The sequence below is a fragment of the Monopterus albus genome, unplaced genomic scaffold (genome assembly GCF_001952655.1).
Source record: "Monopterus albus unplaced genomic scaffold, M_albus_1.0 scaffold136.1, whole genome shotgun sequence".
Lineage (NCBI taxonomy): Eukaryota > Metazoa > Chordata > Actinopteri > Synbranchiformes > Synbranchidae > Monopterus > Monopterus albus.
Genome location: NW_018128016.1, coordinates 371451 through 392865, shown reverse-complemented (window position 1 = coordinate 392865; position 21415 = coordinate 371451). Strand labels below are relative to the sequence as shown.

The following is a 21415-nucleotide window of genomic DNA, read 5'->3' as shown; positions in this document are numbered from 1 at the left end:
GTGTGTGTGTGTGTGTGCACTGGTGGAGCAGGTCCAACTGTTACCAGTGGTGACTGGAAACCCTGCGTTACAGACGGCAGAGGGTCGGAGACGTACCTTCTCCAGCTCCTCTATCCTCTTCTCCAGACTTCCTGGTGCAGCAGCTCCTCCGTCTCTGCTGTGACGGATGTGTCGCTGTCTGCTGTTCCCACCCACCTCCTCCTCAGATCCTGGTCCTGTAGAGCTGTTACAAACACACACAAACAAACACACTATTTTATACCTTGTATAACTAGAACAAGCTTTTTTTTCCCCACTTCAAATTATTCACAAGAAAGAGAAAGTTGGAAAAAAGTGACATTTGTGTTCAACTTCCACTGTTTAAAGTGTCTATTTACACTGAGGCTGTTTGAAAGTATGAATCATACCCACGTTATTACCCTTCACTAGGGTGACACATCCATCATCAAAAGAACAGGTGAGACCATCTTCTGCGTATTTGCATGTATTATTAACACCACTCTGCCTTGTATTCCATTAACGGAGAAGAAGCCGTCAAGGGTTTGCAACTTTGGAACAAGAAAGGTTTCTGATTAAAAAACAATTTACATATTACAACTTCAAAGAGGCTCAAAAGTGGCAGCGGCAAATTGTGCACCAGTCTTCTTAAGCTGGAGAATTACAAAAAAGTTTTTTTTTTGTTTAGTTTTTTTTGCACACAGCTCAAACAGGAACATTAACCTTATCTCTTATTCACTTCCTTGTAGCTTGGAAAGAAAACTCATGTGCAATTTTCTTTCTGACCCTATTTCAATAATTACTGATGTGGAAACTTGGAATGAGTTGTTGGCTCTGTGCCACAACATCTCCCACTCCCCGAGTAGGAACAGACGGTGCCAGGTTTACAAAATCTCCCTGGGAATCAAGTTATTAGGGAAGCTGAAGGCTTCACCGACTAGTCTGAAGGGGGCTGTTGGCATTGTTCTACAGCTGAAACAGACAGGAGGAAAGCTGTTGGCAAGACAGGGGACAAATAAAACTCCTTTGTACCATCTGCACTCTTTTCGGGATGTGCCAAATATGATGTTCCCATTAACAGATTAATTTAGTGGGGAATCAGTAGTGGGCAAAATGATTACGAACTGTCACAACACAGAAAATGTTTTAGTGACAGTGTAGAGGCAGATGGAAACATGGGGAGAAGGTGAGGATGAGCATGACATGCAGGTTCCCAGCTGGACTGGGGACAGAATGCATCCTAACCATAAGGATACTAGGACACTCAGTCAGTAAAGAGACCTAAGCTTTACATCTATTCTACACAACTCAGCCATTCTTGTGTTCTCTTTACAATCTACTGTGCCATTTCTCATTCATATACAGGAGCGGTGTTTCTCTCTACCTTGACATTTACAGATCCAACAGCTTATTTGCACTCATCCTTACAGAGAGCCAAACACTGCAGCAGCCATCACTTTTGATCAAGAGGGACTCCTTGAAATGCTCTCCTTCGTTCCACACCCACACCAACATAAAGTACGTTTAATTCGTCTCTTTCATTGCCACTCTTCAAGGCTACTCTGCCTGTATTGGCGTGAGCACGCATGCAAAATGCTTGTGCATGCACACACATATATAGATTACAAAGTGTGGCAATGAATACATCCCTTCACACCTTGATCCTCTAAAGGGAGCCAAACACACAACCATGACATGCCTTGTGGGCGATGTGTGTCTCAATCAATGCATGCCATCTTGTTTAGAGAGATATCATCATGGTCATGCCCACACACACACAAACAAGACACCCACACACGGGTACTCTAGGGTGCTCAGCAGGTGCAGAAGCCAAGCCTAAACATCCATGGCCTCGATGCTAAATATCACACCGCGGCCCATTAGAACCCTGCAGGGAGAGGTCTGGGGGGGAGAGGGGCTGAGCCAATCACATGCTCTTGGAAACCTCAGCAGGTGGGAAGGAGAAGCACAGACCGGGGAGCTGCCACAAGTGTAACAATGTGTGTCCACAACCACCTGAAGTGTCAGTGGGGAAGAAGAAGAAGTCAAAACTAGACTGCAAACAGCAAAACAGTGCTCAGCCATCTATTTAGCCTGGACACATGCCATTCCTTCAGACAGAAAGAAACCATTAAGCCACCGTAACACTTGTATGACTCTTTCTAAAACATAACCACAATAACAACTGCTATTTTTATGGGTGGGTGCTTGCAGGTATAGCCGACCAATGCTGGTCCAACAAGCAAAGAAGGAACTCTTGCAGGAAAAATAAGAAATACATACATATAAACAGTAAAATTGTGCTGTATAGCACAAAAATATAAAAACATGCATCATCTGTAACTGTTTTTAGACTGCACAGTGCTGGCATTACACGTGCATGTTACAAGTGGGCAGCTCATCATGATAAGTGACAAGTGCTGCAGTGAAAATGTGACAAACTGAGGGGGAGGAAGGTGGGACCAAAAATATACTCTCGGCTTTAAGACATAAAACTGGATAGTGGTGCTTGTAGTGAAGTGAAATCCTTTTAAGGAAAATTTCTACTTTTAGAAATAGCTGTGTATTAGACAAAGTGCATAATGAAGAGCAGGGATATTACTGAAATAAAGTGCTGCTTGACAGACCTACGCTGTATTTACCAGTGGACTCTAGTAAACTGTTCAGTGTCTCGAGTGTTATTCTGTTAGGCAAAAGTACAAAATAAAGCTCAGCTATGTGAAACTGCCAGATATTTGATGGTACATCAAGTTTAAGGGCTGCATGCAGGGATTTTTTTTTAAATGACAATACACAGGGTTTTGTGGAGAGCTGGGATATTCTGAGGATTCTTTGTAAAACACTTGAATGGCATCCATCAAGAGGGAGAAAGGGAGATGCACTTATGTATAAAGTTGCTCTTTCAACCATCTTGTGCTACCCAGCACACCTGCCAGGGTATTTGTTGCTGAACTGCAGAGCATCCAAGTGAAGCCGTGCCAGCTGATGAGAGCAGCAGCCATAATTATAAGGCCAGACTGAATGTCAGTTGCCGAACTTGGCTGCTGGAGTTGGCCACAGCTTCTCAATTTGGTCACAAGTGATGCAAAATAAATAGATGCTGGACACAGAGAGTGTAAGGGACCCCGCACCATGTAGTGTTGATTGTTTACTACAGACTGCATTTGGAGGGTTAATTCAATAAATAAAAACATGCATTCTCTTCAAGAGACAGTCCAGACATAGACTCTATGTATTGAATTGCAAACAGATAATAGAACCGCAGTGTTACAGTATGTCTCTGCCAAAACCTCTGCAGTAAACTGTATAGAAATATAGGACAATAAACTTTGCCCAGAAGAGATGTCAGGGTGCGTGGCATCTGACAAGAGGCTTTCAAACTGTTTTTTCAAACATCTTCCAAAGCAATCTTGACTGAAGTGAACCACACATTTTAGACTTCAAACCTTTCAAAGCAAACCATCTATTTTGGACCCCCCCCCCACCGCTTTCTACTGCAACAAAGTGATGGTTTGAACAAAGTGTCCAGGGTCCAGATGGTGTCCTACCAACTACTGTTCAAAACAATCATCGACTGTCATCCTTCTTGGACCATAACAGCATGAAAAGAGCAGCACTGAGGGAAAAATAAATACACACATCCAGAAAAATTGTTGGTACCCTTCTGTTAAAGAAAGAGAAAACTCACAATGGTCACTGAAATGACGTGAAACTGACAAAACTAACAATACATAAAAATTTACTGAAAATTAACTAATGAAAATCAGACGCTGCCTTTGAATTGTAACAGAAGCATTTAAAAAAAAACTATTCAAAGTGGCTCACACAAAACTGAAGGTACCCTTAACTTAATATTTTGTTGCAATCACTGCAATCAAGCGATTTCTGTAATTCCCAATGAAACTTCTGCACCTATCGACAGATATTTTGGCCCACTCCTCGTGAGCAAACTGCTCCAGCTGTCTCAGGTTTGAAGGATGCCTTCTCCAGACTGCATGTTTCAGTTCTTTCCACAGATGTTCAATAGGATTTAGATCAGGGCTCATTGAAGGCCACTTCAGAACAGTCCAATGTTTTGTTCTTAGCCATTCTAGGGTGTTTTTAGCTGTGTGTTTTGGGTCATTATCCTGTTGAAGGACCCATGACCTGTGACTGAGACCAAGCTTTCTGACACTGGGCAGCACATTTCACTCCAGAATGCCTCGATAGTCTTGAGATTTCATTGTACCCTGCACAGATTCAAGACACCCTGTGCCAGATACAGCAAAGCAGCCCCAGAACATAACTGAGCCTCCTCCATGTTTCACAGTAGGTACAGTGTTCTTTTCTTTGTATGCTTCATTTGTGCGTCTGTGAACATAGAGCTGATGTGATTTGCCAAACAGTTCCAGTTTTGTCTCATCTGTCCAAAGGACATTCTCCCAGAAGCTTTGTGGCTGGTCAATATGCAAATTCCAGTCTCGCTTTTTTATGAGTTGCTTTCAACAGTGGAGTCCTACTCAGTGGTCTTCCATGAAGTCCACTGTGGCTCAGACAGTGGACCTTAAACTTCTGAATAATATGTGCCACTGTAGTCACAGGAACATCGAGCTGCTTGGAGATGGTCTTATAGCCTTTACCTTTAACATGTTTGTCTATAATTTTCTTTCTAATCTCCTGAGACAACTCTCTCCTTAGCTTTCTGTGGTCCATGTTCAGTATGGTACACACCATGATACCAAACAGCACAGTGACTACTTTTCACCCTCTAAATAGACAGACTGACTGATTACAAGTTTGAAAACACCTGTGATGATAATTAAAGGACACACTTCAGTTTAACATGTCTCTGTGGTCAAATTATTTTCAATCCTTTCTAGAGGTACCATCATTTTTGTCCAGGCCAGTTTTATTAGTTTCTGTCCCTTCCCTTGACACATTACTAGTGATGCTGAGGCGGATGAACCCCACGCTCAGTGTCGGCATAATAAAATCAGTCTTACCTTTTGTGACGGCCGCTTCCAGGTCTCGGGGTATCCTGGAAAAAAAAGATGATAATGAATGCCTTTACACACACACATGGAAATCAATAATAACGAAAGGGTCTAAACAGCTTTGTGAGATTTTAAAAGGAGGGCAGTTAAGTCTTCACTTTTTCATGTAGTCATTTCTTAGGTTTAGGCATCATCTGTTATGTTGTGTGCCTTGGGTTCTCTTGGCTCACCACAGAGGAAAAATAACACAAAATCTCATCTACAGGATAAAAGAAATTTATCAGCACAGCAGCAGCATTTATAGAAAGCCTTTGGGTTGTGTATGAACATTTGTGAGCTGATATATCAATGAGCTTTGTTGTTTTAATAGTTCAGCAGAAGTTCTATAGCCCCAAGTTGTTGAAGGCAATTTTATTTTGCAACACAGGTGCATATTTATCTTTTTTTTCCCAATATTCCCATTACTGTATCATCTAAAGGTTCTTTAGATGTGTAGAGTACAAAAAAAAGTATATATATATATATACACACACACATACATACAGAGCCTTCAGCAAAATAGCGCTTCTCTGAAAAATGAGGTTTGTGTCACAGTCACTGTGAGATGACGACGCATCTCTTCTTTCCTAGGGTCTTGTGCAGTGAAGGGTCCTGGGTTTGATTGAGGGGTCTTGTCTCTGACATAATCTATCAGTCTGAGCCCGACTTTAGTGGATGTGGGGAAACATGCATGCACCAACCTCTGCCTCAGTGACACATCATCCATTACTTGTGGATAAAATCCCGACCCTCATCTCTTCCCTGGCTTAGGCCTGGATACATTTACTAAGTTGGAGGACAGTGGGAGGGCACAGCAGCATGGTCATACACTACGCAATGCTGCATCTACCTATATGGCCTGATTTATTTTCTAGGATGTTGTGCAGCTGTCAAACCCGCACTTTAAAAGCCAGTTCAAGATGTTCAATCTCCTTCCACAAACTGTCTCGTCTAAGGCAGACATAAGGTGCACTGTGCTCCAGACTGGCCCTGAACCTATTACACTGAAAGGACTGTAGCACTTAAAAGTATTGTAACTGCCACTGCCAGGTTGTTTTTGGAGTCTTGTAGACAATTTGAACTAGGCTGTGCACATTACTGTAGCTTAGAGGTGTAACCTAAAGAAACATTTAGGGTGGCAACTAAAATCTTTTTATAAAATATCGAATGATATGTCAGTTACTTTCTGGACGCACTGATCGTACAGTCTATCAAATGTCAGAAAATAGAGAAAAATGTCCATCAGAGTTTTCCAAATAGCTTGTTTTGTATGATCTGCTACACACAAATCTTTGTCACAAAGTAAACAGTTAGATAAGGCGGTTTCTAATCATGGATGTAAAAAGAAGAAGGAATAATGAAGAAAGTTTAGGGCCTCTTAAAAAGCATTTTACATGAGTGATAATACATATAGTCTTCAAAGCTGCTGTAAAGCCATGTTCTTACATGTAAATAAAACAGGAGTCTTTGAATATACAGTGTGGAAACCCAGTCTGCTGGTGTTCAGTAAAAACCTCCCTATGTACAAAATAAGTATTTGCTTTTACATTTCGGTAAAAAATCAAATCAAAGTCAACTGGCTGACAGACAAGGGTCAGAGAAGTGGAGTGAGTGTTCTGTCAAGTCAAAACAGCAATGAAAGACAAGGTCACAACGGTCAGAAGCCGGATCGCCGTCCACACAGGAACTATAACAATTTACTTCAATGTTGAAAAATAAATTTTCTATGTATGGAACATTAAACAGAAACTGGAAAATAGAAAAACGGACTGGATTGCTTGAGGGGACAGGATCTAAACTCAACTTGTGTCTGCGAGTCAGCCCAGCTGGCTCACCGTCACACCTGCATTCCAGGATTACGCTCTGCCCACACAAATGTTTACTACCAATTTGCTTTAAGTCCACCGTCCACAGTGAGCAAACTAACTGAAAATGAAATCCTATGGTAATTACAGACAGAGATCCCAGACTTCATTTGCCACATTTCTAACACACCTATTGGCAATGCTTTGCAGTGTGCAACTTCTGTCTGTTGTATGAATCTGTGAGACAAGGTCAGAGCAATTCATGTACACCTACTTCACTGCACACAATACAAGCCTATGCAACTTAATCATGCTTGAGCTGTGCTGACAGCTCCCATAAGCCCCACTGCAGAGCTCAGAGCTCCTAACAATACACAGAGACAAATGTCAACAACAAAACAAGTAATTTATCACAAAACCTGAGACGATTACTGCGTACTTCTGTCTGCTTGTGTACCTGTGCCTGTCTACGGCAAGCCACCCTCTTTGAATGCATCAAAAAACATTCTCAAATGTCTTGCTTTGACATTTAGGGCTAAATGTGATCTACGATTTATATCTTGACAGCTCAATGTTTTTAAAAAAGGAATGCTATTGTAGTCCACCAAAAGGTGATCTTTGCATGGAATTTAGTCACCAAACTGCAAATCACTCACATTATTTCTCTCCACAAAGCTAAGAAAGATCACAGTTTTACTGGTAGCACTGAATACATTTGAGAGAGAAAGAGAATCTCTTCAAATAAGAATGCATCAGTGGCATTCAGAAGCAGACAAGCCAATGATAAACTACTGGAAAGTCCACTGGATCCTGGGGGAAAAAATAAATACATTAAAAAAATTCATCGCTGGCAACTACTGAATATGTTTACATTAAATCATTTGCAATGTTCCATTGGTTATTGCTGCATTTATGACTTGAACATGTTTGTAATGATAATTACAAGCTAAAACTGTACTCACTGTATCCATAGTGCTCATGACATGCCTTGCTTTCCTCCCACACGCCGTTTGGATTAAGAGGCTAACCTCACCTAGCTGAGTTTTTGATGCTGACTGAAGAAACAGATGTCAAACTAAAGTGCCAACCTGCAACGTAAGTCAAAGGCTGAAGATGAAAACAAGGCTAACCTGCAAGTAAGTCATCTTAACCTTTTGCCCTTTTGAAAATGAAGATGAATATTAGTGTGGTTTAGTTGGTTTATATAACAGTAAACCTTAACATCAGCAGAGGGGTGAATATGAACTGTTTGAGGCAACAAAATGCAATTCAGGAAGTGAACACGTCCCTGTTCAGACAAGTTGATTTGCATCATGTCTGTACTGAAAGGTGCTAATTAAAAATGCAAATGAGGCTTGTTAAAATGTGCTAGATGGAGACCGTCTGTGGCAACACAGAGACGGGGAGGAATCTGGACATCTGGAACCGCCTTTAAAGCAGATCCTCCTGAGGAATGTTCCATGCTGGATCACTGAAACAGGTTTTGGACTTGCATACCAGAGGGAGGCTTGATAACCAGGACCACATGCACACAGAGGGCATCTGTGACTGGCTACACGTATCAGGCCCTTCTCCTGTCACTTGGAGAATACACAGAAAACACATACCAGACTAACTCGCATGTTGCCCAGGTCTTCAGATCGCCACGTAGAATTCAAAACATTTCATACCCAAGGTCTTTAGTGGTCTTAACACAGAAGAGTTAAGCTAGTTTTGCTTGGGGAATGCTCTGTTAACAGCCCTGCAGCTCTGAGGAGAAGTGGAACTGAGCCTCTTTCTGAAGACTTTTTGTCCACATATCTTGATAACAGCTGAGAGGCCGGAGTGGATGCTGTATATTATAATGGACCTGACGTGGCAATTACTTGTCTCCCCTTGATAAATGGAGCCTGAGAGGAACAGCGCATTTTTGGGATGCTCTGTCTTTACAAATGTCTAACTGACAGCTCCATAGTGAATCCGCCCACAACAGTTTCCCCCCCCCGTCTCCTTATAAGCGAGGTGGCACAGGACCCGCAGCAGGAGATGAATGTCAGTTTAATGTGAGTAACAGTGAGACATCTAATGGTTAGTTTCTGCATAGCCACATCTGGTCTGTGTTAGCCCTCATGTTGTGATGGTACGAGCAGCTTCAGCAGAAGAACTGACTGGACATATTCGTTTTCTGAGAGACAGAGAATCTCTCCTGAAGCCCAATTCTACTGCACTGCTTGTTGTTTGTTTATGCATAGAATGGTCTAGGTAAATCTTCAGATCCTTGGCTCTTTATTTTTTAACCAGGCCACATCTCAGCATGTGCTGTCACTCCCTTCCTGTTAGTGTAGTGTATGCGTACATATTTCACACACAAACCCTTGTTTCACGTAAACAGCCTCAGACATTTCCAACCCAAAACAAAATAAGTGTGCTGATCCCCCTGGAACACAACTGTTAGCTCCATCCAGCAGTTATCACTCAGCAGCAGAGCCATTCCTGGTTTTTTTATTTCTTTCAAATGGCAATTTTCATGTCAGTTAGATGAATTTTTATAGAAATACAAACAGTGTGGAGGTTTGAGGCATTGTTACATAGCTGGATGCTTTTCATATCCTCCCTGTGCTCCATTCCTGTGTCTATTTGAAGTGAGCCTAAAATGACATACGCTGCACGACTGAATATGAACTCCTCATCAAATAAGACAAAAATTCAGAGTGTTTCCGATTTGATTTTGTTTTCACTAATTCATTTGCAGCCTCGCTCTACAGAACACCTCCTCGACTTATCTGGAAGAAGAGCAGAACGTCTCTGCATGAGCTGACTTTTATTAAATAAACACAATATTACGTGCCAAGATTAAAAGACTCGTTTTGTCGATATCAACAGTCTCTGAGTCACGCCGTTAACAGCCAGACACCTCGTACACACAGCAGATCCTAACACTGCCTTCTAAAGTCTGACGAATGTGTGGACTTTAGAAGGCAGACAGTTATGCTAAGCAGCGGCGGATAGTAACTAAGTACATTTACTCAAGTACTTTACTTAAGTGCAATTTTGAGGCATCTGTACTTTACTTGAGTATTTTCATTTTGTGTTACTTCATCCTTCGACGTCACTACGTTTTAGAGGCAAATATTGTGATTTTTACTCCGCTATATTTATTTTATAACTTTAGTTACTAGTTACTTTTCAGAATCAGATCAATACAAAAATGCCAGTATAATCATAAGACTTCATTGCTCTCTGGTGGAAAATTCAAACTCCCCAGCAGTAAATCAAATTATAAGCATATATGCCAGTTAAAAGTAACTTTAGTTATACCAGCTGCAACATTAAATGTGATGGACACAATAATGCATCAGTAATTATAATCAAATCATATGATGTCTGCATTGTTTACTGCCTGTTTAAACTATTTATTTTGCATTGTTTGTTGCTTGTTAACGCTGCTTGTTTTGTTATATTACACAGCCTTATGCTGGTTTACTGTTTGCTTGCCCCTTGCCTGAGGATATGTACATGCACGCTGAAAGCCGACGTACCAGAGTCAAATTCCTCGTGTGTCCGACACACCTGGCCAATAAAGCTGATTCTGATATGATATACATTAATGTTAAATGTGCCATTCTGCAAAACAAATACTTTTACTTTGAGTACTTTAAGTATGTTTTGGTGCTAATACTTTTGTACTTTTTCTTAAGTAACATTCTGAGTGCAGGACTTTTACTTGTTGCACTATTGAATCACTACTTTTCCTTAAGTAAGAGATCTGAGCACTTCACCACCACCGATGCCAAGTTCCTGTTACTGCTTTGTTTCTGCTGATGTCTGAGGCCACAGCTGATTCTAATCACTAGCAGTTAAGTTCACAAGTTTCCAGAGCTTAAGGTGAAATTTCTTCTGTCCAACTGTCAAAACTCAACGATATTTAAATTTCTACATATAAAAAAGTGAAAAGCAACATTAGAGAAACAAATGATCAGTTATCAACATTGTAGACTAGTTTTCTATTATGTAACTGAAATAATCTCAGTGCTACAGCACCAGAAACAGCACAGCATTATGTCACACTGCCTACGTTTGAATACCTTTGAGAACAGCAAATAGACCAGTGAGGTTCCATTTCTCCAAGCAGCTTTAACAGCATTTTAGGCCGTTTCTTTTGGCTGTTAACTGATTTCACAGTGATGATGAAATGCCGAGACACCTTTGGGCTTTGCATCACTGCAGCTTTCCAAACAAACTCGGCTCTGAGCAACAGTGCCTCTGTTTGGCTGCAGCGATGTATCAATATTCAGCTCAAGTAATGTTCAGAGGAAAACTAGAACAACATCTGATTCTATCACAGGCAAGATGGAAAAAGGAGTATAACATGAAAGGAAATATCATATGAAAAGTACAGGCACTACTCCATGGGCACTATCTGCTGAAACATAGGTTCATTAAAAATCTTCTTACCATTAGGTGGCCAGAGGTGGGGTCAGCTATCATGGCCTCATTCTGGAAAGTGTTGGCCTGAACCAGGGTCTGCTCCTCCCTCCTGTCCTTCTCCCCTGCACCATCATCATCGTCCAGCTCATCCAGGCTCTGAGACAAGAGGGGGATAGATGAAAACAGAAAACGAGGAACCATCATTAGATCAGCAGAGCAAGTAGAGTCACGCCAGACTATGGTTACACACAAGAAACCGGGTTACAGTTGACTTGGGGTCTGTTTAACCAAATATGCACAATGTGGCTAGCAACTAAAAATGATCTCTTCTTGCTCATTTTACCACATTTCACCAATCAGTGCAGATACTTATGTGTAAACATGTGAGAGCTGTGTGAGACTTGCAAATTTGTCAACAACCACTTGCGAAACGGGGCCCAGCCGCAAACTGCTTTGCTCTAAAATAGCTTTTGTGAAACTGGCCCACTTGTGTTTACATATCAGTAATTTAATTTATTAAGTAACTTGGCTGGTTTAGTCTAAGTGTATAGCATCTGGTCTGACCAGATTCTTTAGTCTCAGCTACTGTTTATCTTTCTTGTCTGAAGTTGTGTCATGCCAAGGGCTCTGTTAGAAATCATCTTGCTTCAACAGAAATCTTCCTGTGCTAATCAGACTCATTCTGATTCTGAGAAATCTGCATATAAAGTGCAACAAATCAGGCTGCTGCAAAAAGCCAGCAGTAATTTCAGTGCATAAAAACATTCTGACAGATGTGTGGTGACACATGAGGTCATTCCCACCATAACAGCGATGGTGACCTCTGGCTCACACAGCCAGGGCCTCCTCTTAATCCTCTTAAGACATGCTTCTCATTCACTTCAAGGAATCCCTGAAGAGCTGCAGCTCAAACACTACCCCACTACTATTCAGACAACAGCAGGACAGCCTGTCTGGGGGCCTTTCACCTTCTGAGGACAGTCAGAGGGGATTTTGACGAGGGGCACGTCCCTTGAAAAGACAGCGAAAGACATGTACAAACATAACAAGAGCAAACATCCCTCTGGCAGAGGGGCGGGGAGTTAGCTTTCATTATTTAGACAGCGATCTTACACATTTTCTGGGAAAACCTGCAATGTTTCTTAGCTTTACCATGAAATACATTCCCAGCCTCAACCTTCTATTTGCATTGCTTTACAGTGATGGGTGCCGCAGAGTTACTGAGTTCAGCTGTCGGGACCAGTGAAGACGCATAGCATAAACAGAGCTCGACATTAGGATGGATGGCTGGATGGTGACAAGAGACAGAGTGTGGGGCCAAAATCCGACAAGGGCACAAGGAAAACAAGTCTTTCCCGTTTCAAGCTGCAGAACGAACAAAAGGTGCTTGCTCAACAGGTCCTTTAATGGTAAAAATAGCCTTACAAGGTTTACAAGGAATGCAGTCATTTGCAAGGCTTTTCCTGCCAAATGGTTTATCAGTCGTCCTTGGGGGAAATGCCAGCTCCTTTTCTTTTTGACTCACTCAGTGCCTAATGCCGGCACTGTCCTCTGCCTCCTGATGCAACTGTGCACTCCGGTCCTTTCTACATCTCCGTCATGGATGTGCAGGGAGTGCACACAGTAACAGGAACAATTTCTGCAGAAATAAATATCACTTCATTTATATCAGAGATGTTTTGATTTGCATAGTTTGTGGAGTTCTTGCACTGTATTGTACTCATGTGCTTCATCTCTCACTGTCTATATACATTAAATGTTTTCGTGCAACAGCTGATTATTGCCACTGTGACAGGGCATAGTTTCAGGATTAAGACAAAACAGTAAATGGATTTTAAAACTGAAATTAAACAGAAGTCTGTCTGTGTCAACATGGTGAATTATGCAGTGACTAACCACTCTACTATGCACAACCTTGCCTGAAATGTAGAATTAGAAAGCTCAACGTTTATTTTGGACAGAGATGCAGCATGTTTGGCCTCCACTATTCCAAGTTTCTGTGTGTTTTCTTCTATTCCAAAAAAAGGGAAAGGGGGATTTGTGTGCAGCCATATAAGGGATGCTTTTGCTCCTGACATAATCAAACAGACTCTGTATATTTTTCTGGCCAATTTCTTACTTTGGGGCATGAAAACAAGCAGAGAAGGTGTAGAAGGACGAACGAGCAGCCCTGCGATGGATGTTCTGGATTTGACTGTTTTGAACAATGTGTTCACATTTCATCACTGGCCAGGGTCCAGAACTAAAGTTAGAGTTACTATAAATGGGAGCTTGTTTTCTATGGCAGAAATAGTGTCAAAGTTACACAACACTGTTCTTTAATATCACTATCAGTAGTTCAACTGGGTCAACTGGGTGCATGCAAGTGGTTATACATGATAGAAGTATTTTTTATACCAAAACAGAGCTTTCAAATTACTTCAAAATATATTAAATGTTTCAGTATTGGTAAATCATATGATTATTAATATTGGAAATCAAACTGACAACATAATTTCTTACTAAATGCAAAGAAATGAGTCAGAATTTTGGTAAATAATGTAAAACGTATCCTTGAGCCGATGCACATGACTAACATACCAACATTAATACCTGCGATGATGATACATGCCAAGTCAAAGAGTGTGAGCTGAAAAGAAGCAGCCGGATTTCCAAAATCATCTCTGCTTCCTGTTTACAGCAGCGCCGAGTGTCAGGGCCTCTCAGGAGTGTTTACTTAACTACAACAAGTAAAACGCGTATCCTGTCCTGTTCTAATGTCCGTGTCCCTCTTATGCACACAAAGAATTTAAGACTCCACATCTGGAGCAGAGCTTCACAGCCTACTGGAGTGTGTGCTATGGCCGGAAACTTGATCAGTCAACTATGCTAACGCTCTGTTCCTAGCTGCAGCTATTTGAATCCATCCGATTCTTTGTGACCTGCTTTTTAAGCGATTGTCTGTCTGATGGTTAATCTGAATGATCCGAGTACATTTTGTGTTGGCAGTAGACAGACTGAAAAACACAGAAACATTAAGAAGTGATGGGCTGGCAAAGGCTGACGTCACCTGAATGTTCAGCAAGTAGACTAGAGAATAACAATGATGATGTACCTACACAGTCTTAGGAGAATGGGATCATTTTACCAAAACAAGAAATAATACTGTGATTAAATGTGAAACAGCAGTCTGTCATTCAGAGAAAAACAAACTCAACAGTACTACTACATATATATGGATCTTTAATAAAGGCAGGTTATCGCCACAAACTAGGCTCAACAATATGGTTTAAATCAACATCATACATGCCTTTACATCAGTCTACAGTATATCACAGTATGAATATCTGCAGAAATACACAAGACAATCAACTGAATGTTTAGGGTGGGGATCAGTCTGCCAGTGTCCTGTCCACTTAGCCCTCAGACTCATCTAACAAGCAAAGGCTGTGCTGGAGGCTCACCCTTATACAGCAGGCTTAATGACTTGCATATATTAATCAGCTGCCACTTGCTGCAGCACAGTGACTTTATTAAGATGATGTATTTGAGAAGCAAAATGCTGGCACAGTAATGCCCACTGTCTTTTAACCAGGATTGTCCGTCAGCCCTGACAACAGCACAGACAGGCACAGCTCTGTACTCAAATATGGCGGGGACCAAACCACTCCCGAGTTGCTGGCTGATTAACGCAACACTACACACACTGCACTACTCAGTGTAGGTCCAGGAGATGGGCACCAACTTTGAGCAGGAGTGAGACATCATTTGACCGCCTCCATAAGGCACGACTGTGGCAAAAAGTACTACATTTAAACCTGCAAGGAGGAGCTTTCATTTCCAACGGTTCTCATTGTTATCCAAAAAATAAAGGATTGTTTAATAAAAATATCAACAAGAGATACTTGCAAAAGCAAAAGGTCGAGAAATGGGAGGTACCATTTCTTAGCAAAAAAACGCTGTACATTTTTAAGCATTACCGCAATCTTTAAATTTATCACAATGCAAAATCTGATGCCTTCTCTCTTGGTTTACTGCAAATCCCAAAATTACACAGCAGGGTTTTCTGTGAGAGTGTTGTTTGGGGACAGAGTCAAATAGTGTACAAGGCATTCTCAGGAACCAATGCTTGTACTGGCCACAAAAAACACACAAATTGTGTTTATCAAATGAAAATCTTGCATTTGGCTTTGAACTTGAGGTCTGCTTGACCCTCACTTTTACTCCAAGTGAGACTACAATGTCTTAATCAGCACTAAGCCAGACCTCAACATTCAGGACAGAAAAAAAAGAAAAAACAACTTTCAGGAAACAAGCAACAGGAGTCTGGCTCTGACTGTTGACCCAGAAACAGCAGCATCAGCATTCCTCTGGATGTGTCAGATGGAGCTGAGGCCTGAGGGCAGGCCAGTCGGGCTCAGCGGGGCCGGGCGGAGATCTCTGGCTGTCTGCAAGAGCTTTAATACATCTGTGGGAAACAGTTCTTGGAACATGCAAGTTTGCCAGACTTGTTCTCTGATCTATTAACCTCCACAGTAAACTGAAGCAGAGTGTGATTTGTGACCAGGCTCGTAGAAGGTCTGCGCCTGTTTGTGCAGCGTTGAAAGGACAGAGGATATTTGGAGCTACTGGGGGGCTCAATCTGTATAACTGGGACTTCACACTCCACCACAAACCTCCACAGAAATGCAATAGCCCCTGCTCAGACTAGGCAAGAAGTCTGAAACTAGAGCTGGGTGTTACATCAGTATGCTGGCAGTCAATAATACACAATTAAATGTGGGAGAGCATTCGTATAAAAAGCTCAGTATATGAGTTAAATGATGTTTACCCATTCTTTGGTCCCAAAGAGGAGCTTGTCAGGCCATGTTGTCATAAACCTTCAGAGCCCCACAATAAGCAACACCATGTTCAAGACCTAACCTGCCCTTTACACAAAGCATCCCTGAGCCCTATCCTCACCCAGGCAAAGAGCAGATATGTGGCTTGACACACAGCTTCTGCATTGTATTTGCTCAGGTTAGGCAGCGCCTGGCCCAGCTGGGTCTTAATGGCAGTCACCTCTGAGATCCGGGTCCGCTCAGCTGTCCAACCACTGACACTGTTCTACCAAGATTGTCAAACAAAAGAATACTAACATATTATCACCAGTATCAATACAAGTTCTGTGTGGGTGTAGGAGTGAAGGCAAGTCTACAGGGTCATCAGGTGGGCAGATCCAGGCAAAAAGAGGTTGATAAGCAGAAAACTGCAGCAATAAATAGTTTATATGAAGCATCTGTATTTGAATTGTTCAGAATAAACAATAAACAAAAGTCTCCCATATGATTGAGCCATACTGCACAACTGTGTCGCCCACACAGAAATAAAAAAAAAAGTCTTTCAGTTATAGTGAAATAGAGCAATAACTGCAGTTCTTGTTGCCTCCAAGTGGTTTCTGTCTCACCACTGTAGCCCTGACAAGTAGTTCTGAACAGTAACTACGACGTAGCCATGATTGGGACATATATCAGTAACTGTCGTTCCGACCTCTCCAGGGCCTCTTGCCACATGTCGGCCGCAGACCCTCCACAGGAACAGCAGCATGAGTGGATGTCAGCCTGCTGTATGGTTACGAGAGCTCCTGAACATACATTACAACACAGTGAAGTGTATAAAAGACCAGTGGGAGACCTTAAATAACCCTCTGCATCTGCTTTACACAGGCTTACTGTAGCCCCATGCAAACCAAAATGGTCTTGCAGCTATAACCCCTCTGCTTGCACAAACCGACAGGCTTTAAGACTGAGGGTAGTTTACCAACCTTTGTATCAATGCCACTGGCACTGTATGAGCTCTACAGCTGAATATTCATTCAGTGAATCACCATATCAATCTGAAAAACAGCAGCACTGTGCCTGTCAACCTCAGGTGCAAAACAATACTTAGCAATTCAAACCAAGACTCAGCTGTGGATGAGGTCTGAAATACTTACTGAAAACATTTAAATCTAAAGGTGGCTGAAATTAACAGTTACAGGTAAGAGACTCTTAATGAGTGAAAGAGAAAAAAGAAGGGACAGATGGTGAAAAACTAAAACACTGCTAATGGAGAACGTTAACTGATTATGTTAAATGCCTATATTATGCATGATCACGGAAAATTGTGTAATTACATGGATCCTTGACAAATATTTAGCTAGTGGCTGAATTTGAACAGCTTGATTTTACATAACTGCAGAGAAAATGCCAAGTGTGTTGTGCTTTTCAAATGAGTTTGTTTCTGCCTCTAAAGATAAAAAAACATCACATCCATTCCTGCCAGAACAGGATTTTAAGAAATGTTTGCAAAATGTAAAAAAGTGCTACATGTACCTAAACCATATGTTATGTTTCCATGGTAACTAATTCAGCACAGGCTACAAAATAAAGATCTAAATAAGGTTTTTTTTTCTGGTGTTTGAACAACTAAATTTTGTACACAAACCGACATCTATTTGTATCTGTCACCTTTGAGACACATTTACAAAATGCAAATGTGGTTTCATTTTTTTAAAAGCGTTTTAACATTCTCTTGTTACGTCTGGAGGCGATATGGGGTGTTGCCCTGACTCATTCCTAATCGCAATGGAGCAGCAGCATCACAACACACCAGTCCTATGATAGCTGGATGGCTAGTCGACCCCCCTCTGCTGCCACTGATTAGACCAACGAGGTTCCGAGCTACCAATCACGACCATCCTGAGCCGTCGTTCTCAGGAGTCTGGTGTGAGCAGCTTCCCTCGTTAGTGCTGTGGCACTCTGTAAGTTGTTAGTTGTGCTGGCTTTTGGTTGTAAACTTTGGGCTAGTCCACTTGCCTACACCATAGATTCATAGAGTTTGTTTGCCATTTTTCTTTTTTCCCCGTTTTCCTGTGTGTAACTATATTGCTGATCCTTTTTGTACCACAGTTCATTCGTTTGTTCTAACAAATGGGCTAAACCTGTTGCAGCAGAGGTCTTTTAATTATGCTGCATTTCCTTACCCCTAGATAAATAGGGATGTAACAGTAGTGGGCGCTCACCTGGGATCATTAATATTACCCATGATTAATGGTGATTGGCCTAAGTACTGACACATGTGGAGGGCTATGGGATTAAAGCGTCCTTTGCTGTGGAGTTTGTGGCTTGTCTTTCTGTGCAACAGTTCAAGGAGGAGGACTGGGTTTAAATTGCACAGCATTATAGTATTAGGTTCCCTACCCAAACTGTTAAAAAGGATCTGCTAGATATGTTTGTGGAGGAGGTGGTGGAACGTGGTGCTGGTGGTGTTAATCAAACCCCAAATTTTCATTAGAATTTCTCATTTCTCTCCCAAACAGTTTAGATAAAATTTGGGGCAAATTGCTTTAAACTTGTGTATAAAATATCTACAAGATACAGCAATAAACTCACTGTGGCTTGCGTTTGAATGTTTTACTTGCAGTTTCAATAAAGTGGGACATGCTGTATATCTTTTTAATATCTAAAGGGCAATACAAGTCTGTTTTTACATGGTTACTCATTAACTACAAATCACAAAGGCTACACTTATTTTTGCAAACTATTCTTTTGTGTTTTGGAAATTCTGATGGATTGTTCCTGTTGTTTCATCCATGCACTGGCTTCCTTTTTCCCCATGTGCTATGAAATTAGCAGATACTTAAAACTTGTTTGAGTTATAATCCATTAGCTACAATGAACAAGCCTGCAGCCATTGATTCTATAAAAGTTACATGATGATTATGAGGTAGCCCAGGGCACACCTGTTAAAACCATCTGTCCTTATACCGTCAATAATGTTCACCGTGGTGGATTAAACTACTATCAAGTTTCAAGAGTCTGCTAACTAAATTCCAGTGTTCAGATACAAATGACAATTAATGAAAGGCTGTCTAGAATAACAGACATATTCTCAAGGTGTTATTAAGAGAAACCAATGGTTTAAAAACATTTAAACTACGTGTACTGGTGTTAAATCATCACCTATTAAATAGGATATTTCGATGAATACTGTTGCTATCTGCTAAGCATTGTTCACTAATTCTGACATGATGCTCATCCTCTTAATACATGACACTGAGTAATAACTGCTTTCTCCCTCAGAGAACTTTGATGCATTACAGTTTTAACATCTGTGCGTCCTGACCGCAGATCAGAACGGCTGTAACTCGAGCCAGACAGAGGTGGTGGGGCCAGGTTGGTGGTGACTGCTAGAACATTTATCCCAGTGCTCTCTCCTGAGCCCTCCATCCCAGTAATGACTCCTGTTCTTGCAAACCAGCAGTAATAACGGACTGATTGCCGTGTGCCGTACGGAGCCCCGTTGGGGGAAGTGGCCCTGTGTTTTGACTAACCCCTAATCTTGTTTTCGGCCCAGCACTGGCATGCACATTTTTCCCTTCCCATCATGATGCTGTGGCACAAACCCACCAGTCCTACCAAGCTGCTTCATAAACTGTGGATGTTTCTAGCAGCACTTGTGGCAGAACTTCTTACATCTCATCATCCAAAAGCAGGCAAAATTTAGAAAACCACACAAGCAGCTAACAATCATACAAAGGAAGAACAGAGGAGCCGACAGAGCAAAGGGCACAGAGACAACATTTGCTTTCACATTTCATACTTCAGTCTCTCGCCCGACATCTTGCACCTCCAGAAGCCTCCTCATTTAAGTTTTTATCTAAGGTGGAGGCCTATGTTTTAATACGCCAACCACAAGCTGCACCAAGCTTAGTTCAACCTCCACTTATTTGCATTTTCTGTAGATTTAAAGTGCATCTCATGGTCTTCGCCAGTGGATGGAGTTGATATAGACAGTTTTTTTTTGTCAAGCTCAGAGTTAATAACTGCCTATCCTGTGGGGATATTATGAGCAGACTACAAAGTAAACCACAACTCTAAGCTCTGGCCAACAGAGCCACCTCTCCATAAACGTCCTCCTCAGAATGGCTGGCGTCTCCTCACGTGTGCAACCGGGCCCACTGAATGCTGCCAAATGGGTTGTTTAATGCCTGCCATTCTTCTCTTTTACCCACAAAGTCTTTTGAGTGTGTTCACCTTGGTCTACCTTGCAAACTGGCATGAACTGGTCCATTTGGCATAGGAGACACAAGCCCAGCATTTAGACAGAGAGGTATTGTGTCAGCAGCCCCTTCTCATTATGTACACCTCACAAAGAGAAGAGATGTCTTGGGCCATTGTGGAGCTGTGACACTCGAGGAGCAGAAATCTGTCCTGCCTCTCTGTAGATTGTGTTTATCCAATGAGAACTAGGCAGTCAGAGAGCCAAGTGCTATTCAGTCCTTGCTGCCTTTCTGCTAGGTATTCGTGATTCTTGGCTGCCGACCCTGGGTTTTCTTGGCCGAGGCCTTCTGCTCATTCACAGCTCCCACAACTCTGGGACTGTTCAGGTTTCATAGACCTATCAAAGGAACCACAGACATGCTGGGTAGAAGTACAGCCAGAACCGCAGCATCCAGGAAGCTACAAACGTGGCAGCAGCAACCACAGCGCAAATGGCTTTCACACATTGTCAGACTGGTGGATGATACCGCTGTCCCCATAAAAGGTTAACAGTGACCCAGCAGTAAATAGGAGCAAAATACTAGTCTATCCTACACACTACAATACAAATCAATCCACAGTCATGCTCAGACGTCAACAGAATGCTTCACCACTGATTGCTAAGCTGGCATCAGCCCTTTTTTTTTTTTTTTTACAATAATAATGGTTCTGTGTAATTACACTGCGTAGAGTATTTCAGTGTTCAAAACATTTTATAGAGAATGGTTTAGCATTTTATGTACGTACACACTACGGCTGCCCCCTGAAAGCCGACTAGACCAGAGACCTGTGAGTTGACTGAGACTTTTCCAGTTGAACCTGTTTTTATATTTTGTCAGCCAGTGTGGATTATAATAGAAAGTACCCCCAGCCCTGATTAGTTTGTCATCTTCTTCTCCTCCTTTTGGTGTGCCAAGCAGCAAGTTACTCAATACTGCCTCTTGAGGTCAGGAGAATACCAACTTCAATGGAGACACTGTATGAAGCATAGATGTACAGTGCCTTGCAAAAGTATTTATACCCCTTGAATTTTTCCACATTTTGTCACATTACAACCACAAACTTAAATGTATTTTATTGGGATTTTATGTGATAGACCAACACAAAGTATCGCATAATTGTGAAGTGGAAGGAAAATGATACGTGGTGTTCA

At 41.7% G+C, this 21415-nt stretch overlaps 1 protein-coding gene across 1 annotated transcript in view; it reads right to left on the bottom strand.

The window, feature by feature from the left end:
- Nucleotides 1-21415, bottom strand: part of pawr (PRKC, apoptosis, WT1, regulator) — a 66797-nt gene that overhangs the window by 8476 nt on the left and 36906 nt on the right. Inside the window, exons 3-5 of the mRNA XM_020613684.1 lie at nucleotides 11249-11377; nucleotides 4980-5014; nucleotides 97-223 (exon numbers count right to left, since the gene is read on the bottom strand). Coding sequence (XP_020469340.1) covers nucleotides 97-223; nucleotides 4980-5014; nucleotides 11249-11377 — 291 coding nt within the window. The remainder of the gene's footprint in view (nucleotides 1-96; nucleotides 224-4979; nucleotides 5015-11248; nucleotides 11378-21415) is intronic.